The following is a 27,397-nucleotide window of genomic DNA, read 5'->3' as shown; positions in this document are numbered from 1 at the left end:
TCGGCTGGAGCCCCCGGAGAGCGGCGCTGGCGGAGGAGACTGGCGGCTTCTTCCCCCTCAGGACGCCGCCAGGACTGGAGGAGGAGGAGGAGGAGGAGGAGGAGGAGGAGGCGGCGGCGGCTTCTTCCGCCGCTCGAACCCCGCGGCCCTTCCCCGCCCCCCGGCGGCCGTGGCGCTGCTGCTGCTTCTGCCTGAGGGGGCTGCTGTGAGGGAGAGCAGGTCGTAGTATTACTTTAGATGAATGGGAGGCAGCATGGAAATTTAATATTAAAAGGACTAAGGCAACAGCCCTTAAAGAAAATGTGTATAAAATGTTTTATAGATGGTATGTAACTCCTCAAACACTATCAAAAATGTATGTTAATATGTCACATGAGTGTTGGAAATGTAGGACTCATGTCGGATCTTTTTATCATACGCGGTGGACTTGTAAGGAAGTGAAAAGCTACTGGAAGATGGTGCACGAACTATTGCAGAAAATACTGAAAATACAGATCCAATTTAAACCAGAACTATTTTTATTGAATATATACTCCAACGAATATACAAAAGAGATGAGACATCTAATGACACATCTCAACACAACAGCCAGAATACTATTTGCGCAGAAATGGAAACTTCAACAAGTGCCTATAAAGCAAGAACTGATTGGGAAAATATTGGAGACAGCTAAGTTGAACTATCTATCTTCAACCTAAGGAAGAAGCAAGAAAATATTGGGAACCGTTATATGTGTGTGTGTGTGTGTGTGTGTGTATATATATATATATATATATATATATATATATATAGAAGCAAGAAAATATTGGGAACCGTTATATGTGTGTGTGTGTATATATATATATATATATATATAATGTTTGTGTGTGTATACACACACACATATATTGGCTACTGTGTGACACAGAGTGTTGGACTGGATGGGCCATTGGCCTGATCCAACATGGCTTCTCTTATGTTCTTATGTTTGGTTTGGCACTCTTTGCTGACTTTCTGATCAAGACTATTTGATGTGAAACGCAATTATTTACTATTCACTAGTGTGTATATATATATATTGAGAATATGATCCAATTTGGATAAGTTCAAATGAGAACTTACAACATTAATATAATAATGATTACTGAGATTTCACTTTGAATATATATGAAAATCTGTTATGGCCTTTTTGATGAATGACATACTGACGTGTAGAATATACTGCTTTTCTGTTCATCTATGTACTGTTTCTTTTCTATTCCATCTTCTCCTTTGTCCCTTATTCTTGTTCTTATGGAAATTTAATAAAACTTTAAAAATCCAAAAGAAGCACAGTCCCTTTAAATGTGATTGCCAGAACTCCCTCTGGAGTTCAGTTATGCTTGTCACCCCCTTGCAGGGCCGGATTTAGGGGGGGAGCAGAGGGGGGTGCTTGCCCATGGCGCTAATGGAGGAGGGGAACCAAATTGGGTATGGAGTCCAGTCTATTCTATGGGCCCATAAGATAGAATGGGCCCATAAGGGGGGGCATCATTTTTTAATTTTGCCCCCCCCCCTCAAAAAACATGTAGATCCGGTCCTGCACCCTTGCTCCTGGCTCCACCCCCAAAGTCCCCAGATATCTCTTGAATTGGATTTGGCAACCCTAATCTCAACATGCCTGTCAAAGCCCAGCAGGAACCCATTTGCATATTAGGCCACACCCCCTGATGCCAAGCCAGCCGGAACTGCGTTCCTGTGCATTCCTGCTCTTAACAAGCCCTTTATATTTGTGCGTGCCAACTGAGGGTACGCTCTGTGTGCAGTTGTCCCTTAGAGGGTGAAACGCCCAGGTAAGCTCTTCCTACCTCTCCGCAGTTTCACGATTCCTCCATCATTAGTCATTTCAGAGTCAACTCGAACACAGCGAAACGGTAGTGCTTTTGCAAGGTCTTGCCTTGTAAACTGTGACGCGATTGTATCCAAAAATGTTAGAATCTTGCGACGCACTGATAATTGTGAAATAGCTGGTTAAAGCTTCTATCGAAACAGGGGAAGATAAAAGTACAACCTCATCACTGTGTTGGCTGTGTTTCAAGACAACTATACACAAGATTGATTGGATGTTGTGAAACGTACATAATCACGCGTTTTCCTCAGGATCAGGACCGGGGATTCCTCTGAAGTGGAAGGACTTTTTTTGAAAGTATTTCAGGATTGTATTGTCTATTTACTCTTTTGGGTCCTATTACACTTAAGGTGGGTGTTTGCTTGTCAGGGTATGACTTTTGAAATAATTTGTGAGGCTGGTCATCACGGAACTCCTTTGGGGCCTTCTCTAGTCACCCTCCTGGGGATTGGCAACCCTACCTAACCTGGATCTGGCAACCCTTAACCCCTCCAACCGTAATCTACCCTCTCTTTGAACTGGCTCTGACCCTGACACCCTCCAGTGGGCCCTACCCACGACAATCTACAGGGCAGCAGGATCTTGTCCCCTGCGTGTTTTCCAGTGCAACGTTTCCACCAGGCCCATAGCTACGAGGGGGCCTGTAGGGGCACAGCCCCCTGACTTGGGGCCCCTAACCAGCCTCCAGTGCCTCGACTGCATCCTTCTCCATTTTGCAGTCATACAGTGTTGCTTCTGCTTGCTTAGGGGACATGATCATACACAGTTGCTTCTGCTTGCTTAGGGGCAGGAAGAATTCTCTGACCCCTCAGCAAGCAGAAACAACGGGGCACTTTCAGAGCCCAGGACTGAAACTTAAGCTCCCTGTTGCTTCTGCTTGCTTAGGGGCTGGAAGAATTCTCTGACCCCTCAGCAAGCAGAAACAACGGGGCACTTTCAGAGCCCAGGACTGAAATTTAAGCTCCCTGTTGCTTCTGCTTGCTTAGGGGCTGGAAGAAATCTCTGAACCCTCAGCAAGCAGAAACAAGGGGGCACTGACCGGGACTGAAAGTTAAGCTCCCTGTTGCTTCTGCTTGCTTAGGGGCTGGAAGAAATCTCTGACCCCCCCCAGCAAGCAGAAACAACGGGGCACTTTCAGCGCCCAGGACTGAAAGTTAAGCTCCACGTTGGGCTGACTTTGGGCTAGAGGGCGCATGCAAGAAGAGGCCATTCGGGCCCTCAAGTGGGGTGGCGGGGGTAGGGGGCGGATGGCTCCATTGCAGACAGGGCAGGGTATGATAGGCTGGCGCACACAAGTGGAGGTCCTGGCTGCAGTCCAGGGCTGGGGATGAGTGGAGAGGTGATGTTCACCTGCAGGGGTTTTCTGGGCTGGTCTCGCTGGCCACCTGAGTGAGGGTGGGAGCTGCGCTTGGGTAGCCTCGGCTCGCCCTCCGACAGGAGAAAATCCAAATTGGAGATCTTGTAGCCCCAGAAGTCAGTTGCGACTTGGTGGTGCCTTCCACCCCCCCCCACCCCCCTTGTTCCGCCGGGCTTGCCTAGCTGGATCATGCTACAGGTAAGGGCAGGAGACCGTTCTGCACGTATCTAAACCTCTGAGTGGCTCCCACCAGAGCTGCTGGAAGAGGTGTGGAAAGGGATCACCTTGGGGCAGCTGTGGGGAGGGGGGAGGCTGTATGGCAGCGAGCTGGCAGCTTTCCTCTTCAGCGGTGGTAGGAGAGAAGGCCATGGAGGTTGGGGGCCACTATGTTCCCCCTGAAAAAAATCAGCCCCCCCCCCCCAATTCTTCAAATCCTGGCTACACGGCTGGTTTCCACACCCTCCCCAGCTAGGACGGTGAAGAGAACCTTCTTGGCAGCACAGACCCCTTACCTTAACCCGCAGACAATTTATGATTGCGCCGCCTCCTGCAAAACATCTGACGCTAAAGAATAACTCCTCCCCTCCAGAAGGATGGGAGCCTGGGGCTATATAAGCGCGCAACACACCAGGACATTCTCCAGGTCGCTGTTGGGGAGGGCGCGGGAGTTCAAGGTGTGGGATGCACAGCTCGGAGGAAAGAAGCGGGTCCTGTTTTCTCTGACCGCTCCAGCCGGTTAACATTGCGATTTCCCCCTTTCTTTGAATGAATTAGAAGAAAGAAGAATCCACTTTTTGGGTAAGTATGCGAAGGCACGCGTTCCAGAGGTGGACTGTGGAGCTGAACGCGGAAGGGATCCGCGCTTGCGAAGGCGCGTTTGTTTGGCTTTTTGCAAAGAAGTTAATTCCCCCTTCCGTGCCTGCTACCGCCCCTTTTCCAGGAAATCAACTCCTTTCGCTTCTTCTCGACCCTGCCCTTCTCTTTCCGCTTCCCCACTCGCCCGCCATGAAAATGACAAAAGTGAAACTACTTGGGAAAAGTTGGCGTGCGCGGCAGGAAAGTTGTTTAGAGGACCCCGTGCGCTCCTCAGTTCAGGGTAAGGGGGAAATGTGCAGAAAGGAATCGATGTCGCGGGCTGGAGGCTTTTGGAAACAACCGAAAGGGTTTTTTTGGGTGGTGGGGGTGGTGAACAGGTTGAGATGAAGCGCGGCCCTTTTTCGACCCAGCGGCGATCTGGTCTGGACTGGATCTGAAATCGTAGGCTGAACCTAGTCAGGTGGGTGATCAACGACAGAACCAAAGTTTGAAAGAAAAGTCTGAAGAAATGGGTGGGCGCCCTAATGTTCCCTCTAAGCTGCAGAGTCTTGTGAACAAACATTTCACTTTATGAGCTGTAGGGATTCAAGTTGTGAGCTGCTGCACAAATTAGTGTGCTCTCTGGGGTCATCCTCCCTGAGCTAAGGCAAAAATGTGAGAGCCGGAGGCTAAAACACTAACTCAGCTTAGAGGGAACACTGGTGCGCAGGAAAGCTTCGACACAGAATTAAACGTTGTTGGATCTTGAAAGGGGCCACTGGACTCAAAACTTTAAGTAAGGAGTTGATCCTGGGTGCCTTCTACTGATTTCATCTACTGGAGGTGTGTGGGGGTGAATCAAGAATTAGGCTGCTCCGAGGACCATTTTATGAGAAGCGTTCCCTGAGGTTGTCTGTATGGTAGGGCAGATAAACTCTTCCAAGATGACAGCTCCCGTCTGCGGTTCTTACAAGCACTTGCATCAGAAGGGTGGGGTTTTTTTTAATGCTGTCAGTTGCTTTTAAAATTGTGAAGGGACTATGGTGGCTTTACGCATATCATACCTTTTAAAAAAAAACAGGGCCAAAATCTCCACCATCTACTTTGGGTGTGTTTGAGATGTGAGTGCGAATTCCTCTTTTAAGATGACATCTGCCGTGTTTACAGCTACTTGGTTGCATAAGAATGTGTGTGTGTTTTAATGGATGACAATGGGGGACGGGTTTTGTGGGGAGGATGTGCGGTTGAGCTAGGCTACCTTTTGAGTCAAACTGACAGTTACTGATCCGATCAAACTGATTAATCAAGTAAAGGTTATTTTAAAATGTTGGACACCTTTCTGTCAGGAATTGCCCATGTTCCTTATTTCAGAGTACACGTTTCTGCGATTTGCTGCCCAGTTGTCGGCACATGGGAGAAAGTATGAAGGGTTTCCTTATAAAGTGCTCCAAAACAAAAGCCCTGGGATAGCTTTTCTTCCAACCAAGCAAAATAACAGCACATAAAGTTCTCCAGAGTTCTTCATCCAGTCTTAATGAAAGATACCAGGCCTGTGATCACACATGCTAAGCAATGCAGTTTCAATCTACTTTCAATACACTTTCCAACTGCATTTCACTTTGCGAATGGGCAAAATCCAACTTTGGAAGTGCACCAGAACTGCATTATTTAGCATGCGAGATCACGGCCTGGCTGACTTTTATTTTGTGGTTTGGCTTTTGGCGATCGCATCTGGGCAACTTCAGTAAGCAGTGTGTGCAGTGTCATTTTCGAAATTCTGAGTTGCTCGAGACAAAATCTTTGTCAGTGGGTCATATTTCTCAGTAACCTTGCTCAGTTTGTGGGTGCTGTGAGAGTGGAGTGACTGGGGTGTGTGTGTGGGGGGGGGTGAGTCATCGCATGGGGCTTCCTACACATCACGTTTTTCCTTCAAGTGTTAAAACTTGGTAATTTCTCCTCCGCCCAAACTTAGGCCTGGCTCTAAATGCGCAAAGTCTCACAGGCTGCTACTTTTGCCTTGCCCACACCTCAGCGTAAACAGGCCTCGTTCTACACTCTGGGTTCTCCCAATTTAGTGCAAAGCATCTGTTTGGTCGACAGATCGTTTTAATTTATTTACTTTCATTTATACCCTGCCTGAGAACCCAAAGTGGTGCGTATCATTCTCTTCCCTTCTGTTGTATCCTCAGGACAACCCTGTAAGGTTGGTTACGCTGAGAGGGTGTGACTGGCCAAAGCTCACCCATGACCCAGTGCAGATTCAGGCCTGGGTTTCCCAGCTCCTAGTCTTTTTAACCACTATGGCATCCCCTTGGCGCAGAGTGGTAAAGCTGCAGCACTGCGGCCTGAACTCTCTGCTCACAAGCAGAGTTTGATTCCGGCAGAAGCTGGATTCAGGTAGCCGGCTCCAGGTTGACTCAGCCTTCCAACCTTCTGAGGTCGGTAAAATGAGTACCCAGCTTGCTGGGGGGAAAGCCTAGATAAGAGGTTCCCAACCTTTTCGGCACCAGGGACTGGTTTTGTGGAAGACAATTTTTCCGCGGACCTGGTTTTGTGGAAGACAATTTTTCCGCGGACCTGGTTTTGTGGAAGACAATTTTTCTGCGGACCTGGGTGGGGGCTGCACGATGGTTTTGGGATGACACAATTGTGCACTTTATTTCTATTAGTTTGTTGTAGTGGTTAAGTGTGCAGACTCTCATTTGGGAGAACGGGGTTTGATTCCCCACTCCTCCACCTGCACCTGCTGGAATGGCCATGGGTCAGCCATAGCTCTTGTAGGAGTTGTCCTTGAAAGGGCAGCTTCTGGGAGAGCTCTCTCAGCCCCACCCACCTCACAGGGTGTGAGGGCAAGATATAAATCCAGTGTCGTCGTCTTCTTACATTGTAATATATAATGAAGTAATCATACAACTCACAGCCTGGTTGCTAACAAGCCACAGACTGGTACTGGTCTGTGTGTAGATGACTGGGGAAGGCAATGGCACACCACCCCGTAAAAAAGTCTGCCGTGAAAACGTCGTGATGCGATGTCACCCCAGAGTCGGAAACGACTGGTGCTTGCATAGAGGACCTTTCCTTTCCACGCTGGATGTAATGGGGGGGTCCTTGCCCTTGGTTGTGTACATACAGCCTATGGCTGTAGCGTGTGGAGATCCTAAATACTGGCATTATAAGAGGAAAAGAATAAGAGGATAGTACATTTTTTTTTTTTAAATTGGATTTTGCTGTGGGCCAGCATTGAGAGGTATGAGCCAAAATTACATTATTTTAAAATCTTAAACTCTTGTTCATGTTCAGCAGTCAGGATGAGACATTGTCTGTGGAAGCATATAGCTATTTCTCTGGCAGGAAGGGGGCAAAGCTGGTAGGAAATCTCGTGTGCTGGTCTTAGGGCTGCCAATCCCCAGGTGGGGGCAGGGGATCCCCCGGTTTGGAGGCCCTCCCCCCGCTTCAGGGTCATCAGAAAGCTGGTGGGGGAGGGAAATGTCTTCTGGGCACACCATTTTTCCCTATGGAGACCAATTCCCACAGGGTATAATTGAGAATTGATTTAAGAACATAAGAACATAAGAGAAGCCATGTTGGATCAGGCCAACGGCCCATCAAGTCCTAACTTGTGGTATGTATTTTATCTGAGCTTCTAGGATTATCGTTTTAAATAGCGTCCAAGCTTCCCCAAGGGTTTTGACCGTATGTACCTTTCCTTTCAGTTTCCTCCTCACATGCCTCCTCATCTCAGTGTATTTACCCCTTTTAAAGTTAAACGTGGTTGTGGCGGTCTTTTTGGACAACTCCCTATTTATACAAACGGTGAAATCAATAACATTATGGTCACTGCTCCCAAGCGGCGCAATCACTTTTACATCTCTCACCAAGTCTTGGGCATTACTTAGGACCAAATCCAGGATCGCCCCACCCCTGGTAGGTTCTGAGACCATCTGCTCCATAGCACAGTCATTGAGAGCATCAAGAAACTCAATCTCTTTCTCTCGACCAGAACACATATTGACCCAATCAATCTGCGGGTAGTTAAAATCACCTATTACGACACAGTTTTTACGTGTAGCCGCTATCTTTAAGCCTTCCATCATATTATAATCGTCCTCTCTCTTTTGATTTGGTGGGCGATAACAAACTCCCATAGTTAAATTTCCTTTTGGGCCCTCTATTTCAACCCAAAGCATTTCTAAAAGTGAATCTAATTCTCTGATCTCAGTCTTACTGGACCGTATATCCTCTCTGACATACAGAGCCACCCCACCTCCAACCCTTCCCTCCCTATCCTTCCGATATAGCTTATATCCAGGAATCACCGTGTCCCACTGATTCTCCTCATTCCACCAAGTTTCTGAAATTCCCACAATGTTTATGTTTTCACCCAAGACTAAACATTCCAATTCACCAATTTTACTTCGAACACTTCTAGCATTTGCATACAAACATTTATAATTTCCCAGGCGAGCTAGGCCCGCCACCTTCCTCCTGCCGCCTCGAGACTCTGGCAGACAGTCCATATTGTTTGTCACCTTCACAGTGGACAACTCCGGTCCGTTACCCGGTAGAAAAATAGCAGCTAACCCTTCATCTCTTTGAGACGAGTCCTCCCGAACCAGAGACATTTCATCTCCTGTCGGCTTTCCCCCAAGATTTAGTTTAAAAACTGCTCTGCCACCTTTTTGATTTTAAGCGCCAGCAGCCTGGTTCCATCCGGGGACAAGTGGAGACCGTCTCTTTTGTACAGCTCCCGCTTGTTCCAGAAAGCATCCCAGTGCCTAACAAACTTAAACCCTTCCTCCTTACACCATTGTCTCATCCACACATTGAGACTTCTAATTTGTGCCTGTCTCTCCTGCCCTGCACGTGGAACAGGTAGCACTTCCGAGAAGGCTACCTTGGAGGTCCTGGCCTTAAGTCTCCCGCCTAGCAGCCTAAATTTTTCCTCCAGGACCTCACGACTGCATTTCCCCACATCGTTGGTACCAACATGCACCACGACCACAGGCTCCTCCCCAGCACTGTCTATCAGTCTATCTACTACACGCGTAATGTCTGCTACCTTCGCACCAGGCAGGCAAGTCACCATACGGTCAGTACGTGGTTTCGCCACCCGGCTGTCTACTTGCCTAATGATCGAATCACCAACTACCAATACCCCCCCCCCTCTCCCCCTGCTCAGGGATGGTTCCTTGGCGCGAAAGGATTCCCGCTCACCAACCGAAGAAGAGGTCCCTTCTGAGGGCGCATTCCCCTTATCCTCAGCACGGTGCCCTGTTCCCTCTCGACCCTCACGCTCACTGGCAGCAACGGGGCTGCTACGTTCAGAGCGGGGCTCATCTAATGCGCCCCCGAGAGTCTTCCCCAAGTGTCTAACTGACCGTCTCTGCTTCTCCAGGGCAGTCACCTCGGCCTCAAGGGTACGAACTCGTTCCCTGAGGACCAGTCAACCAAACAAAGAGCAGTCAACCAAACAAAGAGCAGTTCCCCAGCTATCACACCTTAGAATTTTAGGCAGCCCCACAAACCTTAGAATGAAGTCCTTAGAATGAAGTCCTTCAAAACTCAGAAATTCTCAGCAATTTCTCCAGCTGTCTCAGCTATCAGAGCTGCTCTGCTCTGCTCCTCTCAGACCTCTCAACCCTAGCTGGTCTCCATTCCACTTCTGTGGCTTTTTCTTTTTTTAAGTATCTGGGGCTCTGGGAGAGCTGTTATTTGAGTTAGAGGCACCACATTTTCAGCATAGGCTCCAATGCTTCTCTTCAATAGACCCTCCAAGTTTCAAAAGGTTTGGACCAGGGAGTCTAATTCTATGAAACCCAAAAGAAGGTGTCCCTATCCTTCATTATTTCCAGTGGAGGGAAGGCATTTAAAAGGTGTGTGGGCCCTTGAAATGTGATGGCCAGAACACCTTTTGGAGTCCAATTCTGCGTGTCACAATCTTGTTCCTGGCTCCGCCCCCAAAGTCTCCTGGCTTCACCCCCAAAGTCCCCAGATATTTCTTGAATTGGACTTGGCAACCCTAGCTGGTCTCCATTCCACTTCTGTGGCTTTTTCTTTTTTTAAGTCAGAAATGCAAAATCATGGCAGAGGTTTGTTTGTACTCTTCCACATCTCCATACGAGTGTTAATATTAGTATGTACAAACATTTATCTTCCAGGATGCCAAATACAGTTAGACCATAACCTTATAATATTTCTGCCAATGATATATGCAGAGTTAATCTTATTCCTTTTTGTATATGAATACATCAAGATCTCCTCATCTTTCCTCAAAATCTTCATCTAAGGCAGGGGTGTCAAACTTATTTGTTATGAGGGCCAGATCTGATATAAATGAGACCTTGTTGGGCCGGGCCATGTCGGGCCAGGCCATGTGTGTATTTATTTAAGATTATGTAGCAGAGAGATAAACTTTATAAAGGACACAGACAAACACAATTAAAGGTTTTATTAAAAACCCTTAAAACATGCTTAAAACATTAGCACTCGTTGGTCTTAAAGTTGCTTTTTTTGTATCTCTCCCGTGCAATCCAGGGAACTGGGCAAAGGAATCTCTGGCTCTTTCCTTCCTTCCCCAGGGGATCAGGAGGGGGAGGAGCCTCAGCCAATATAAGGAAGAGAGGCTTGGCTCCATAGCTCTGCTGTGTGATTGAGAGAGTCTGGCAATGCAAGCTCTCCCTCCCCCCCTTTCTCCCCAAGGAAGGAGTCTCAGCCAATGGGGAAAATAGCAGTTTTACTCTGTAACTCCTGTGCAACTGAGCAAGCCTTGCAAAGCAAGCTGTTATGCAGGAGGAAGCAAGAGAGAGGGAGAAGGAACCAGATGACAGCCAGTTGCTCGGGGACCTGATAGGAGCTCTCTGGGGGCCTGATTTGGGCCCCGGGCTGCGTGTTTGACACCCCTGATCTAAAGTTTTCCTCAAGTCCAGAAAAAACTGTTATTGCCCTTTGTCATTGTATCTAATAACAGATTTAATCCTGGCAATTATTTTAAAAGTTTAGAAGGAAAAGAAAAATCTTCATAGCAGAGACGCAATGAAGTTTCAGTGAAGAAGGGCAGTGTCACAGATAAAGCCGAAAACATACATGAAGAGTCACTGGTCTTGACTAAAAAATTATGGGTGATGCCTCCGTAAGCCAAAAACAGGGCTGGCTTGTTCTCTTAGCTAAATGTGTCAAATAGGGAATCCAGAGACCCTGAATGACCTTGGAGAAGTACAAAGAATGGAAGAGCAACAGACTAATGCAGAATCTGGTAGATTAGAAACAGTAGCAGAAGACGACAGCTGGGCTGGAGGAGGCAAAGGGAGTCTGTGGGTCAGTTTTTTTCTTTGCCTCCAAGATATAAAGCCAAGCAGGAGAAAAAGTTTTTTTTAATTGCGCTCATTCTACCGGGCTGGAAATCCTCCTGTCCCTGAAGTTTGAATTTATTTGATTTTAATTATCATGTTATGGTTTGTAGGCCTCGTGAGAGCATTCCGAATTTTCTTTGCCTTGTTAATGATGGGCATTTGAGGTCTTCTGGGTTTCCCTTCACCAATAAAGTACCTTTTGCTTTACCTGTTGGAGTGGAGTCTGGACGGCTGAACAAGCCCTCCTACATCAGGGCTTTTATTTGTAGCTGGAACGCCTTTGCATATTAGGCCCTGTGCTAAGAGCCCCATAAGCACTTGGAGGATTGGCTACATCAGGAGGGTGTGGCCTAATAGGCAAAGAAGTTCCTGCTACAAAAGAAGCCCTATACGTAACAGAAATGGATGGTAGTGTATTGAAAGTTAGCCTATGTATATTTTGATGAAATGGAGGCAAGAGTCTCTAGAAATACTGTGACACATGTTCTATCCCAAAGCTGTGTTGAGGGCATATCTAGACATCTAGAACACCATAAGTGCACAGTTATATCTGAATCAAACCTAGCCAGAGTCATCCAAGTCTGTGAGTCAGGCCTTCTCTCCCCACCCCCCTTATGTGACTTAAAAAAAACATTGGCAGGCAAAACTTTGCCTGGCAGCTGATTCAGAGGTAGAAATTCACTGACTGAAGGTCTGCTTATCTTGTGTCTGATGAGGCCCTGGCAGGGATCGTTAGAAATTCTTCGTCTCCACCCTTTGCATTAGAGCAGATGGTTCTGGAATGAGGGTTTGAGAGCGCCGTCAACACATCCTAAGATTGGTTGTCCACAAAGCCTCGATGGGCAAACCTCTTTTATATTTTGCTCGTGGTGCGCTCAAGAACTGACTCCAACGCCCTGTCAAACGTAGTTATTGTGGTAGCGGTTTCCATCTCTGCACCTAAATCCATGCCTGGTTTTCTTAGCGCTCCTTCCTTTAAAAGGTGAAAAGTTACATTTTAAAAATGTTTTTCCTCCTTTTATTAAGTGGAGTTATGCACAAGGTATATGTGACAGAAGCAAGAATCAGTAATTTGCTTCTTTAAACTTTTCTTTACTTTATTTGATTTATAAACTCTGCCACTTGGTTGTATTCCCTCCCACCTCAGTTATTGTGGAGGACTAAAAGACAAAAGAACCTATAATAGGGGTTCCTGTGATACCTGCTGATACTTTTTCTGGTGCCCACTAAGTTTTTGGAGAAAGTGGGTGGGGCCAAATAAATATCATTTTGGTGGCAGGCACCTCCACAGTGTTGGTTTTATGCTTTCTCTCCTTTTCCCAGTATATAATCCTCTTTCCCCCCTGCACTTGTGTGTTCTCTGTATGGGCAGGTCTGTATGGTTCCACCTTCTGTTATGGCCATTTTGTAGCTTCATTTCCCATAGAAGCCTTTGGTGGTTGCACCCAATTCCCTGTGTCAGAATAAAAAAAGGTGCCCGGCTCAAAGGTTGGGGAACCCCTTATTTATACCATAAAGAATTTGTTTGTTAGCCAAGAATCATCCCTCTCCTATTGCCTGAGGCACTATGGTGCCAAGGGATGTCTGGGAACATTCTAGAAGGAAACAGGTAGCAAGGAATTTTCACAGCTGTTATCGTCTGAGGGGAGTGAGAGATGACTCAGTTGCAACCCTCTGGTTCTAAGGAGGGAAAGTTGTGCTGGCAAGGTGGATAGTTGAGTGAGAAGAAGTCTCAGGAGGTAAGGAACTTACAGAACAAGGATGTTGGGGGCAGGGTTGCCAAAGGGAAAGAACAACCAGAGTTAGCAGTGTGAAGTAAGACATCAGAAAAACATGGATAAAGTAGACAAGAGGCCTGAGGAAAATAAAGGCAGTGAAGACAGAAAACTGAGGAAAAGGTGTGGAGAGAAGGCAGGAGGAGAGAGCCAGTTTGGTGTAGTGGTTAAGTGCATGGACTCTTATCTGGGAGAACCAGATTTGATTCCTCACTTCTCCACTTGCACCTGCTGGAATGGTTTTGGGTCAGCCATAGCTTTTGTAGGAGTTGTCCTTGAAAGGGCAGCTGCTGTAAGAGCTCTGTTAGTCCCACCTACCTCACATGGTGTCGGTTGTGGTGGGAGGGGAGGTAAAGGAGATTGTGATTGCTCTGAGATTCAGAGCATAGGGCGGGATATAAATCCAATATCATCATCATCTTTTACTCGTGGTCTACGGTCTACAGAAGCTGTAGGTTGTTGGCAGGGTGGTAGACACGGGAGTGTCAGAGAGAGAAAATTGCTAGCTGGGAGCCCAGATGTGTGCGGGAAGTAGGGTAGGCTTGGAAGTGAAGACAAAATGGGGAAACAATGCCTGATGAAGAGAACGCTAGATAATGCTACAAACGCTACAAACTGCCCCAAGGCCTCAGATGCTGCATTTTCCCACCAGAACACTTTGACGACTGTAAGGATTGGTCCAGGAGAGTCCAGTCTCACAGGGAGATCTCTTAATCGTGAACCACAGGTGTGAGAGCTCCCTAAAATTTACACAAACCTGCCTCTCTGAGGCCAATTCATCTCACAGATACTGTGCAGCTGCTAGACGCAGACAATGCAAGCTGTAAAAATACAACTAATATTTTTAAAACAAAAACAAAATTCAATCAGATTTAGAGTTGTCAGGTCCAATTCAAGAAATATCTGGGGACTTTGGGGTGGAGCAAGGGTGTGACAAGCACGACTGAATGCCAAAGGGAGTTCTTGCTATCACATGCCTTTTAAATGCCTTCCCTCCATTGGAAATAATGGAGATAGGGACACCTTCTCTGGGGGCTCATAGAATTGGGCTTCTTGGTTCAATTTTTTTGAACCGGGGGGGGGGGTTGTTTGTTTTTTTGAGGAGAAACACCTGATGCTATGCTAAAAATTTGGTGTCTCTACCTCAAAAAAACAGCCCCCCTAGATACTCACAGATTGATTCTCCATTATACCCTATGGGGACCAGTCTCTTTAGGGTATAATGGAGTGCCCAGCAGACATTCAACCCCACCCCCGGCTTTCTGCTAACCCTGAAGCAGGAGAAGGGCTTCCAAACCAAGGGATTCCCTGTCCCCAGCTGGGAACTGGCAACCCTACCAGGCTATTTGCACAAAAACCCTCAAACTCCTACAGACTAAGTAATACTTTAAAGCTGTCCTCTTTAGCCTGGTAGTGCATAACTCTTAGAGCGAGACAAAATATTGTTCCTTAATTACCATCTCCACACATTTGCCGTCCTGGCATTTCATCAGGCAAAGATCCACATGAAAAGTGGTGGTCCTGTCAGCTAACAACTTCTTAAAAGTTATATGGGCTAAAGGAATCACCCTCCCAAAATGACAACCAATCAGAGGACTCGTCTAATTAGCTCTCGACATTTTTTTGAATTCAGAATCTCCCACCTGAATCTAACTCTTCACTTCTCCTCAGAATGGAGCTGATAAGTCATTCCTAAAGGGCCCACAGGTGTTACCACAACTGTTCTATATAGGGCTGCCAAGTCCCCAGTTTGGGTGGGCGTTTCCCCGCCCAGGAGGTTCCCAACCTGCTGGCCCACATTGGGCTGGTGGGGGGAACCTCCCCCTACGTTGTAACCCAGAAGTGATGTCATCACACTGGCAATGGTGCGCAGCAGCCGCTCTAGGCATTTACGGGGAAACTCTATGGTTTTCCCAGACACTCTAGCCATTTGGGAAGCAAAGATCTATGGTACAATACCGCAAAGCGTGTGTGCAAAAGTCTCCCACTTTGGTACGAACTTGGCAACCCTAGTTCTATAAGAAAGCAAGCTCTAACTATTAGCCCTTCCTGAACATGAAAAAGGGAGGGAATGAACTATTCTGTACAATGACCCACTAAAAAGTTACAGTACAGCATTTCCTATCTTTGTCATAGGCAGAACTCCTGCAGGGCCTATGAACTGGGAGTGAAAGTTTGGGTAGGCAAATAGGGACTGGGTTTTCCCCTCTGGCCTGATAATTTCTGCTGGAGTCTGACTCAAGTTTTTAAGAGGAGAGCTTTTCCTGCCAAGAAGAGAACATGATGTGAGAAACCTCACCTTGCCAGTTTCTTAATGCCGGTGACTGTTAGTGGTGCGAGTGGGAGGGGCCCAGAAAGAGATGGCAAACTTTGGAATTAGGACGTCCGGCTAGACCAGGGGTGTCAAACTCATGAGGGTTGGATATGATATAAATGAGACCTTGTTGGGCTGGGCTATGTCAGGCCAGGCCATGTGTATACCTATTTAAGATTAGGTAGCAGAGATATAAACTTTATAAAGGACACAGATGAACATAATTTTTTTTTAAAAAAAAAAAACCCTTAACACATGCTTAAAACATTAGCACTTTTTGGTTTTAAAGGTGCTCTCTCCCATGGGATCCAGGGAACTGGGCAAAGGAAGCTCTGGCTCCTTCCTTCCCCAGGGGATCAGGAGGGGGAAGGAAGAGAGGCTTGGCTCATAGCTCTGCTGTGTGATTGAGAGAGCCTGGAAAAACAAGCTCTATCTCCCCCCCTTCCTCTCCAAGGGAGGAGCCTCAGCCAACGGAGAAAACAGAGGCTTTGTTTTGTAGCACCTGCGCAATTGATCAAGCCTTGCAAAGCAAGCTGTGATGTAGAAGGAAGCAGATGATAACCAGTTGCTTGGGGGCCTGATAGGAGCCCTTCAGGAGCCTGATTTGGCCCTTGGGCTGCACCCCTGGGCTAGACAGAGGAGCCAGTTCCAACATGAAGCAGGGTGTAGCTTTGAGAAATTCCTAGCAAGGGATGCTGCATCAGATTCCATTTCTGCTGTCGTGGTGGTGGAAAGTGTTGTCAAGTCACAGCAAACTTACGGCAACTGCATATGGCTTTCTCACAGTGCACTTCTTTGTGACTTTTTACAACAATGGGGACCCTCTCAAGAATTAGATGGAGAAACCTTCGGAAGCTGAGGTGAATTTCACAGGAGGGTTTAAGCCACTTGATTGAATCTTCCACGTGGTGAGGAAAGGAAGGCAAACCCCGAGTTGGGTCTGGCCTCCACTGTTTCAGTCAGGCGAGAGTGACCTGCATGGTAGACAGAAGCCCCAGTGCAGTGTTGCAGTTGGACTAGGATCAGAGACACCCAGGTTCAAATACCCCCTTGTGCCATGAGGTTTGCTGGATGACCTTGGACCAGTCACTGTTAAGGTTGCTAGGTCTGATTCAGGAACTATCTGGGGACTTTAGGGATAGAGGCAGGAGACTTTGGGGGTGGAGCCAGGAGCAAGGTTGTGACAAGCATGATTGAACTCCAAAGGGAGTTCTGGCTATCACATTTAAAGGGACCGCACATCTTTTAAATGCCTTCCCTTTATTGGAAATAATGGAGGATGGATTCCTTCTTTTGCGGTTGGGTGGAAGAAGCTCTGCTTTGCCTGCAGAAGGTCCCAGGTTCAATCCCTGGCACCTCCAGTTAAAAGGACCAGCCAGTAGGTGATGTAAAAGTTTTCTCTGGAGAGTTGCTGCCAGCCTGAGTAGGCAATACCTATCTTAACCAACCGATGGTCTTATTCGACGTAAGACACTTTCAAGTGTGTTCACATGATGTGCAAACTGACATACTTAGTTACTGGTAAACTTGCTTTCCAGCTTACCCTTCAAAACAGCAAATTGTCAGTCATCATAACTAAATGTATTAGTTGGTTAAGACCTCTAGGCTTCCTTGAGCAAAAGAAACAAGATTCCTTGCCAACTTTAGACATCACAAGGTACGCTGTATTTTGGACATTCATCAGAATGGAAATGGAACCAAACTGGGGACACCACTGTCGTGAGATGTACCCTGCATCAGCTGTTCTAGAATGTTCTGGGACAGGGGTGGCCAAACTTGCTAAATGCAAGAGCCACATAGAATAAACATCAGATGTTTGAGAGCTGTGAGAGATGAACGTCATATGTTTGAGAGCCACAAGGCAGGAAGGAAGGCAAATAGATGGGGGAGGGATGGATGGAAAGAAAGCAACTTTAACATGAAATGCATTGTCCAAGCTGCCGGCTGGCTTGGCGAAATGACTTCAGGAGACAAATGCCTGCTCCAAGCCAGCTGGTGGGGGCTGCAAGAGCCACACAAGCCAGCTGCTCCAAGCCAGCTGGTGGGGGCTGCAAGAGCCACAGTTTGGCCACCCCTGTTCTAGGATGTATCCTGGGGAAAGCATCTGGTACTGAATACTTGTAAAGTGCAATTTCTGTAAAAGGGAAAGGAACAAAGTGGTCCCAAATGGATTTGATTGCTTCTTTTCTACAGTAACCTGTCTGACTCCTGGAAGACGTTCTGCTGAATTCAGATTGGGATTGGCAACATTCATTGATTACATTTCTACTGGGCTGATGTTTGAAGCTCCTGAGATTGGAGGGGGAGCCATTCCCAGTAGCGTGGACACGCTTTCTTTTACCACCACTTTGTTATTTTATTCTTAAACTATATTTTTATTTTCTTTTAGTGGTCTAAGGTCCGTGCCATTATGTACGAGGCTGACAGCTTACAGTTTCGCCAGAAGCTTCTGAACATTGCCGGAGGCTTGGGAAAGGGTGATGTAGAGGACCTCAAATTTCTCTGCAAGGACTTGATCCCCTTTGGCAAGCTGGAGGTGATGACATCAGCCCGTGAGGTCTTCGAGTTCCTCATAAGTAACGACGTAGTAAATCAGGAGGACACCTTTGTCATAGCGGAGCTTCTCTATAGGATTCACCAGATTTGTCTGCTGCCCCAAATTGGCTATAACAAAGAGATGGTTCAAGGAAATCTACATCTAAAAGGGCAGGTGTCTGAATTCCGGTAAGTCTTTTAGATCTGAATATTAGTTCTGCTTAAAAGAGTTTTGACTGGTACTGATAGATGTAGTCAGGGCTTTGTTTGAGCAGGGACGCAGTTCCAGCTGGCTTGGCACCAGGAGGTGTGGCCTAATATGCAAATAAGTGCCTGCTGGGATTTTTCTACAAAAAAGCCCTGTGTGAAACAATGGTGATGTAAGGGGGTGTGGCCTAACATGCAAATGAGTTTCTGCCGGGCTTTTCCTACAAAAAAAGTCTGGAGTAGAACAATACTGCTAGGAAAAGCTGAAAGCAGTAGGAAAAGATTCAACATGAGATGGATTGACTCAATAAAGACTTGAGCATGGCTGTGAATGTTACAATGTTGTGGTAATTCATAGGGTTAATATGAGTTGGAAATGACTTGGAATTTTTTATTAGTGAGCATGACTGTAGTGAGTCTGTACTACTGATCGTAGTATGTATTATCTTACTCTTATTGCTTTACTATATGGCCGAGGACCTGTCTATCTAAGGGACCGCCTTTCCCCATATGTTCCCCAGAGAGCACTGCATTCAGGAACTAAAAATCTATTGTCCATCCCTGGACCAAGGGAGGCGAGACCGGGCTTTACACGGGCCAGGGCCTTCTCAGTGGCAGCACCAATGCTGTGGAATGCGCTCCCTGAGGCCATAAGAGCTCTGCGGGATTTCTCCCAATTCCGCAGAGCTTGTAAAACTGAACTTTTTAAACAGGCCTATAACAACTAGGGGAGAAGGCTGCCGTTTATATGTTACTGGGCAACTCCACCAGAAGGACCACCAACAGATAAATTGTATACTCTGTATAGCACCAATACTTTGTTTTAAATTGTTTTAAATTATAACTGATTGTCCTATTGTTTTATATTTGAAATCGAGATGTTGGTTTTTATATGATTGTTAGCCGCCCTGAGTCCATTTGGAATGGGTGGGATATAAATGGAAAGTAAATAAATAAATACTCCTGACTTCTGTACTTCCTTTCCTTTTCACCTTGCTTTTACTTTTGTACATGCTACTAATTTTTGTGATTTTCATCTTTTCACATCGTTCATTGTGTGATAAACGTGTTCCCCTTGAACCTCCAAAAGAAAAACAAAGTCAGTCAGGTAATGTTTTTACTGATATCTAATGTTTTTACTGATATCAGTAGGAGCAATACATCAGGCAAGCTCAAAGTACAGAATTAAAAATATATATATTTATACTACTCCGGCCACAAGTCTCTCCCTTGTCCTCCCAGTTGATATGAGAACAAGGTTTATGATTCTTTCAGACCACGTTCTTCACAGCATTACACATTAGCTCCTTGATATGACCCCCACCCTCTAACATACATCGTATGACTATGTAAATGAAGCAATTACCTATGCTGGGTGTGTTAGTGAATATTCATGAAGCTATTAAGCATGCCCAGTGTCCACCTGTATACCCCATCCCATAACCTTTGTCACACTTTCATTTCTCGCTCCCAAGATGCCCTTAAGATTTATCAAAACCCTGTAACACAGAGACCTCGCTAAAATATGCAGGATCTCTAAATTTCACTCCTGCTTCTCTGTTGGCTAAAGTTAACCCTTATACATCTGGTTTCACTTCAGCTCAAACACCAAATTCATTTCCCTCAGCTGGAAGTCTCAAAAGGTTTGATTGCCTTTTCTTACACTGTGTAATCTACCTTCGGTCTAAGCAAGAAAGGCCGGCTATAAAGAAAGCACATCAAAAGAAGTTAGATATGGCAGCATGTATACTATATAATAGCCAGCTCACTTTTTGAGACTTGTCGCACACAGACAGATGCTGTATGAATTGTCAGAAGACTTCACGGAGGATGGTCTCACATCTGCTGTGTTCCTTCTGAAAGATCATCTCCCAAAGAGACAATCCCGTATGGTAAGTAAGTAAGTAAATTTATTTTTGTATCCCGCCCTCCCCCGCCAAAGGCAGGCTCAGGGCGGCTCACAGACATGGGACAACCATGATTTCAATAAATACAATCAAGACAAAAGCAGATTAAAATACAATTAGGTTATCGTTATAGATTAGTTAAAATAGATAAAACAGCTGTTATAAATTAAAAGTTAATAATTAAGGTGCTACAGTTCACAGTCATATATAAGATGGCTAGATGGCTACAAGTCAATTTAGCCGGGTTCTGTCTTAAAAGCAAGCTGAAAGAGGATGGTTTTGCAAGCCCTGCAGAACTGATTCAAGTCCCGCAGGGCTCGCACCACCTCTGGAAGTTGATTCCACCATCAGGGGGCCATTGCTGAAAAGGCTTGCTCCCTCGTTTTCAATCTAGCCTCTCTTGGCCCAGGGATTTTTAAAAGGTTTTGAGAACTAGATCTCAGTGCTCTCTGGGGAACATATGGGGAGAGGCGGTCCCTAAGGTAGGCAGGTCCTTGGCCATATAGGGCTTTAAAGGTAATAACCAGCACCTTATAGCGAACACGGTACACAACCGGCAGCCAGTGCAGGTCCCGCAGCCCAGGCCGCACGTGTTCCCACCAAGGTAGTCCCACCAACAGCCTGGCCGCCGCGTTCTGCACTACCTGAAGTTTCCGTGTTCGGCATAAGGGCAGCCCCATGTAGAGAGCATTACAGTAGTCTAGTCTCGAGGTGACCGTTGCGTGGATCACAGTTGCTAGGTCGCTGCACTCCAAGAAGGGAGCCAACTGCCTCGCCCTCCTAAGGTGGAAAAAGGCGGATCTAGCAGTGGCAGCTATCTGGGCTTCCATTGATAAGGAGGATTCCAGTAGCACTCCCAGGCTCTTGACCCTGCGCACTGGTATCAGTGGCGCACCGTCAAAGGCTGGTAGGGTGATCTCCCCTCCTGGCCCGCCGCGGCCCACGCAAAGGACCTCAGTCTTCGCCGGATTCAACTTCAGCCCACTCAGCCTGAGCCAGCCAGCCACGGCTTGTAACGCCTGGTCCAGATTTATGGGGACATCGCCAGTCCGGCCGTCCATCAATAGATAGAGCTGGGTATCATCAGCATACTGATGACAACCAAGCCCATACCTCCGTGCAATCTGGGCAAGGGGCGCATATAGATGTTGAACAACATCGGGGAGAGAACTGCCCCGTGAGGCACCCCACAGTGAAGTGGGTGTCTCTGAGACAGCTCCCCCCCAATTGCCACCCTTTGTCCCCGACCTTCAAGGAAGGAGGAGAGCCACTGTAAGGCTAGCCCCCAAATTCCTGCGTCGGCGAGGCGGCGGGTCAGCAGCTGATGATTGACCATATCGAACGTAGGCGATAGGTCTAGCAGCAGCAATACCGCCGAGCCGCCTCGATCCAGTTGCCGCCGGAGGTCATCCATGAGGGCGACCAAGACTGTCTCTGTCCCATGGCCCGGGCGGAAACCAGACTGGCATGGGTCCAGGGTGGAAGCGTCATCCAAAAAATCCTGTAACTGCAACGCCACAATGGCTAAAAAAAATAATCCTCTGTAATGAGAATAAAAGAGTCCCGTGACACTTTAGCCTAACACATTTTTATTACACTATAAGTCAGGGGTGTCAAACATTTGGCCCGGGGGCTCAGTGAGGCCCCCGAGCAACTGGCTGTCATCTACTTCCTTCTCCCTCTCTCTTGCTTCCTTCTGTAACAGCTTGCTTTGCAAGGCTTGCTCAGTTGCACAGGAGCTACAGAGCCAAACCTCTCCTCCTGTCTGGAAGCAGCAATTCTGAGGAGGCCTCCTAGAGAGACAGGGGAAACCAGTTCTTGGGCGAGAATTGCAATTTATATTAGAGATTTTTGGCAGGAAGCTGGCAGTTTGAGTTCAGTCAGTTCAGTTGAGTTGGTGAGTTTGTCTGTTCTGGAAGATATGGACAGGGCAAATATTAGAACAGGGAGAGAAGGAGCATTTTTTCCTACTATGATTTGTTTCTTCTGTCCGCTTTTTGTAATGCCTGTAATGCTTTAAATAAATATATTGTTTGTTATAATCTTGAGTCCCTCTGTGCCACATAGTTTCCCCAAACCACCTTAGACCACACTACTGCAAGAGGGGAGCCCACAGAAGGGGGAAGGCATACAGTTGGCAAGGGTGCCAATCTTCCAGGAGTCTCCCAAAGAAGGACTTTGGTCTCTGTTGTAACCAGGTGCTGGGTTGGCAGAGGACCTTGAGGCCAGACCTCAGAACTGGCAAAGGAGATTGGGAGTCCTGTTCCTCTCAAGTCAGGAACCTCTAAATTGAGTAGGTGGTGGCAGCGTGCACAAGTGACAGGAAGATTAGCTCCCTCCAGGAGTTGGCAACCCAAAAGGGAGTTGACAGGACTGGTCTGAAGGCTGAATCAGGCAGGTTCCGCCATACTGGCATTAAAGTTGTGAGGAAGCGATTTGGCTACTGCATAAACTAGTTTACTCTGGGGCCATCCTTCCTGAGCTAAGACAAAAATGTGTGAGCTGGAGGCTAAAAAACTGTGAGCTAGCTCACTCACACAGCTTTGAGCGAACACTGTAGGAGATGCATGTAGCAGCTCCCCACTCGACAGACGTTTATATATGACGTTCTAAAGATTTTTTGTTTTAAGCAGCAGGGTCAAAGTTCAGGGAGTACATGTGAGACATAACTATGTAATATTCAAATGTTAAATGTTACGGTGGTGTCCCACACATGGCCTTTATTGATTTCCCTTTTGTGTGGTTGGGTTCACCTCTCATAGTAGCTATATTTGGCAGCCATTTTATGATTGCACCCACCGCATTGTCAGAATTTCAAAGGTGCTCTCAGGTTAGGGTTACCAGATCCCCTTCCCTGTCCAGTGGGGAGATTTGGGGGACCTTTCAAGGGTAGGCGGGGACATTGTGTGACATTCCCAATGCAGTGATGTCTCCCGGAAGTGACATAATCACATTGGGGACACTCTGGTTTCGGGGCGAACTTTATGGATAAATTGGGCTTAAAGCATAGAGTCTATCCTTGTGGGGCGAATTGACCAGATTCCATCCAACGTATATTGCTGGATTGTCAGCTTTATTCTAATCCCCGGAGGGAACTGTTTGGAAATCTTTCTCTCCTTTCCTGTAACCTAGTGAATGGGATTGGCTACTGAAAGGTAATGAAATAGAAATCATAAGGGCTGTTAGTAAATTTCTGGAAAAGTCCATTAAAATCTATGCGGGGCGTTTCACTATAAATTTTATTAGTTTATTGTTCTTAATCTCAGACTGTATATGTTGTCTACCCTCATTTTGTATTATGCCTGAGTATGCCAATAAAAGGGATGATGATTATTATTATAGCATAGAGTTTTCCCAAAAACCAGAGCAACGCTGTACAACGTCCTCAACATGATGTCACTTCTCCCCAGCGAGGGAGAGCTCACATAAGAACATAAGAACATAAGAGAAGCCATGTTAGATCAGGCCAATGGCCCATCCAGTCCAACATTCTGTGTCACACAGCGGCCAAATATATATATATATATATATATATATATATATATATATATATATATACACACACACACACTGTGGCTAATAGCCACTGATGGACCTCTGCTCCATATTTTTATCTAACCCCTTCTTGAAGGTGGCTATGCTTGTGGACGCCACCACCTCCTGTGGCAGTGAATTCCACATGTTAATCACCCTTTGGGTGAAGAAGTACTTCCTTTTATCCGTTTTAACCTGTCTGCTCAGCAATTTCATCGAATGCCCACGAGTTCTTGTATTGTGAGAAAGGGAGAAAAGTACTTCTTTCTCTACTTTCTCCATCCCATGCATTATCTTGTAAACTTCTATCATGTCACCCCTCAGTCGACGTTTCTCCAAGCTAAAGAGCCCTAAGTGTTTCAACCTTTCTTCATAGGGAAGGTGTTCCAGCCCTTTAATCATTTTAGTTGCCCTTTTCTGAACTTTCTCCAATGCTATAATATCCTTCCTTCACCACTTCCCTAGGTAGCTAATTCCACTGTTGAACACCTCTTAGTGTAAAAAAGTTTTTCTTAATATCCAGCAGGCCTGCCCTTAAACGCATTATCGATGTCCTCTTCCCTGCTGCCAGTGGGAACAGCTCCTTGCCCTCCTCTAAGAAACAGCCCTTCAACTGCGTCAAGAGAGCAATCATGTCCTCCCTCAACCTCCTCTTCTCCAGACTGAACATTCCCAAGTCCTTCAGCCTTTCCTCATATTTTATTGGGGTGTATAATTAGGTCTTAAGAGCCCTGTGGTGCAGAGTGGTAAAGCTGCAGTACTGCAGCAGGAGCCCTCTGCTCACGACCTGAGTTCAATCCCCGGCGGAAGCTGGGTTCAGGTAGCCAGCTCGAGGTTGACTCAGCCTTCCATCCTTTCGAGGTGGGTAAAATGAGTAACCAGCTTGCTGGGGGGAAAGTGTAGATGACTGGGGAAGGCAATGGCAAACCACCCTGTAAAAAGTCCGCCATGAAAGCAACGTCACCTGAGTTGAAAACGACTGGTGCTTGCACAGGGGACTACCTTTCCCTCTTTAATTAGGTCTTATCTGAGATAAAGGTATTTGTCCCCTCCCCCCTTTGTCCATGTGAATTTATCATAAAAATAAATTGTCCAGTGTTTCCTTGTAGATGAAAACCATCTTAACAATTGTTAAATAGCTGTGGTGATTGCCTGTAAAGCAGGACTTTTTTGTAGCAGGAACTCTTTTGCGTATTAGCCCTGATGCAACCAATCCTCCGAGAGTTTACAGGGCTCATCAAGAGAGCAATTGTGTCCCCGCTCTTCTTCTTTTCCAGACTGAACGTTCCCAAGTCCCTCAGCCTTTCCGCATATTTTATTGGAGTGTGTAATTATTTATTTATTTTATTTAGTAGACTTATATTCCGCCTTTTCCCATAAGTGGGCTCAAGGCGGATCACAACATATAAAAATAACAATAAAAACCTACATGCCAAAGTTTAAATACCAATTTAAAATTAACAGTAAAAACAAATAAAATGCACCGCCAGCAGACAGAGCGCAGCATATCAGTAACCAGTTGTAAGCCCCCCTTATACGATGATAATAACAATAGGATAGCACTGTAATAAGCATGATGTCACCACAAGGGAGGCCAAATGATGGAATAATAGGACGCCCGTTGCCTCAACCATAGGCCCAGCGGAACAGCTCCGTCTTGCAGGCCCTACGAAATTAGGTCTTAACCTGAGAGAAAGGTATTTGTCTCCTCATTCTCCATGTGAATTTATCATCTAAAAAAAAGTCCAGAGACTGGAAAACCACCTTAACAATTGTTAAATATTTATCTGTGAAGATTGCCTGTAAGCAGGACTTTTTTAGTAGCAGGAACTCCTTTGTGTTTTAGGCCACACACCCCTGATGTAGCCAATCCTCCGAGAGCTTACAGGGCTCTTCTTAAAGGGGCCTACTGTAAGCTCCAGGAGGATTGGCTACATCAGGGGTGTGCAGCCTAATTTGCAAAGGAGTTGCTGCTACAAAAATAGCCCTGCCTGTAAAAGGGTTGGATTTTAAGAATTTTGAGTCAGAGGAACAGTAGGATAAGAAGAGAAGGAACAGGGTTTTTAAGGCATAGTTTCAGTTTTCTTTGTTAAGAAAGTAACTACTGAATTTGGCATACCCCAACATGAGAGAGAACTCCGTCAGAGACAGATATTCCAGATACATACAGCTGAACGACTGAGTTGGCATCTGCGCTAGTGAAGTGGTGCCAGGGTGATTTGGTTGGTCACTACGTTGGCAGTTCATAAGGTGGTGGACAGGCCACAGAAAAGTGATAAGGGCATCCCACAATGGTTACGTGTTATAGGATTGATCCAAGTGGGTAACCATGTTGGTCTGAAACCCAGGTGGCCGAAGTTGCTTAACGTTAGAGCCACATAGAATAAACTTCGGATGTCTGAGAGTGGCAGGAAGGATGGGAGGGAGGAAGGAAGAGGAGAGCCAGGACAGAGGGAGAGGTGACATAAAGAAAGCAACTTTAACTGAAGCTTCATTCTCCAAGTCAGCCAAAAGGACAGTGAGGGTTTTAAGAGCCACAAAATATGTGTGAAAGAGCCACATATGGCTCCCGAGCCACAGCTTGGCCACCCCTGGTCTGAAGCAATATGACAAAGTTAGGGTCCAATAGCATCTAAGAATGCATAGCCCATCCTCTTTATTTTAGTGTATTTCTTATTTGAAATAGCAGAATGCTAGATTGTAATTGTAATGTAATGAATCATAATAGATTTTGGAATGCACTCCTGTGGTCTGGCAACAGAGGCGATAACACCAACACCAGAGTTAAGAAAAAGATGCTGTCTGTTACCTCCACACTCGAGAGGGGACATAACATCAGGGTGATATCACTCTGAACATTCTGAACACTCTGAGACACTGAAACATTTGCCTGTTTTCTCCTGGAATTGAATCTAAATTACAAAGACCTTAGGAACTCTGTTTGCATCTGTTGAAACATTTCATTATATGTTATGCTTGTATGCTGATTTGCTGTCCAACCTCTGCCATATGTGTTGTGTGTGTGTGTGTGTGTGTGAACATAAGAACATAAGAGAAGCCATGTTGGATCAGGCCAATGGCCCATCCAGTCCAACACTCTGTGTCACACAATGGCCAAAACCCAGGGGCCATCAGAAGGTCCATCAATGGGGCCAGAACTCCAGAAGCCCTCCCACTGTTGTCCCCCAAGCACCGAGAAGACAAAGCATCACTGCCCCAGACAGAAGAACATAAGAGAAGCCATGTTGAATCAGGCCAGTGGCCCATCCAGTCCAACACTTTGTGTCACACAGTGGCCCAAAAAAACCCAACAGGTGCTATCAGGAGGTCCATCAGTGGGGTCAGGACACTAGAAGCCCTCCCACTGTGCCCTCCCAGACTGTGTGTATGTATGTATGGACAGGCAAGTCTGATTCCATACTGTTTGACAAAGTGTGCGTGCACACGAAAGCTCACAGCCTGAATAAAACTTAAAGGTGCTATTGGACTCTAACTTTGTGTCATAAGGAATGTGCATCCTGGCTCTTCATTTATGACTTGTGGCAGGCACAAAAATGGTTGCTGTACCAAAAGGGAAAAGGTCATAGTGGTTTCTATACTGCTGTTAAATCAGCCCTCTGAACACTTGGACCCTTCCCCTGGATGCATTCACACAGCATCTCTGAATCTCCATAGAAATCAAGGGTGATGATTGAACACCTGAGATTTTCAGCACTTTAAATTTAGCATCACATGAGAAAAGCCTGGAATTGGAGAA

General features: G+C 46.3%; 1 protein-coding gene across 1 annotated transcript in view; it reads left to right on the top strand.

Moving 5' to 3' along the window:
• Positions 1-12,241: 12,241 nt before the first annotated feature.
• The window catches only part of CASP10 (caspase 10), a 36,296-nt gene continuing 21,140 nt past the window's right edge, over positions 12,242-27,397 (top strand). Inside the window, exons 1-3 of the mRNA XM_060257289.1 lie at positions 12,242-12,350; positions 17,847-18,181; positions 19,992-20,091. Coding sequence (XP_060113272.1) covers positions 17,868-18,181; positions 19,992-20,091 — 414 coding nt within the window. The 5' untranslated portion in view covers positions 12,242-12,350; positions 17,847-17,867. The remainder of the gene's footprint in view (positions 12,351-17,846; positions 18,182-19,991; positions 20,092-27,397) is intronic.

This window comes from Heteronotia binoei, chromosome 16 (genome assembly GCF_032191835.1).
Source record: "Heteronotia binoei isolate CCM8104 ecotype False Entrance Well chromosome 16, APGP_CSIRO_Hbin_v1, whole genome shotgun sequence".
NCBI classification, from domain to species: Eukaryota; Metazoa; Chordata; class Lepidosauria; order Squamata; family Gekkonidae; genus Heteronotia; species Heteronotia binoei.
The sequence above is the reverse complement of the archived record's forward strand: the minus strand, read 5'-3'. Positions and strand labels throughout refer to the sequence as shown.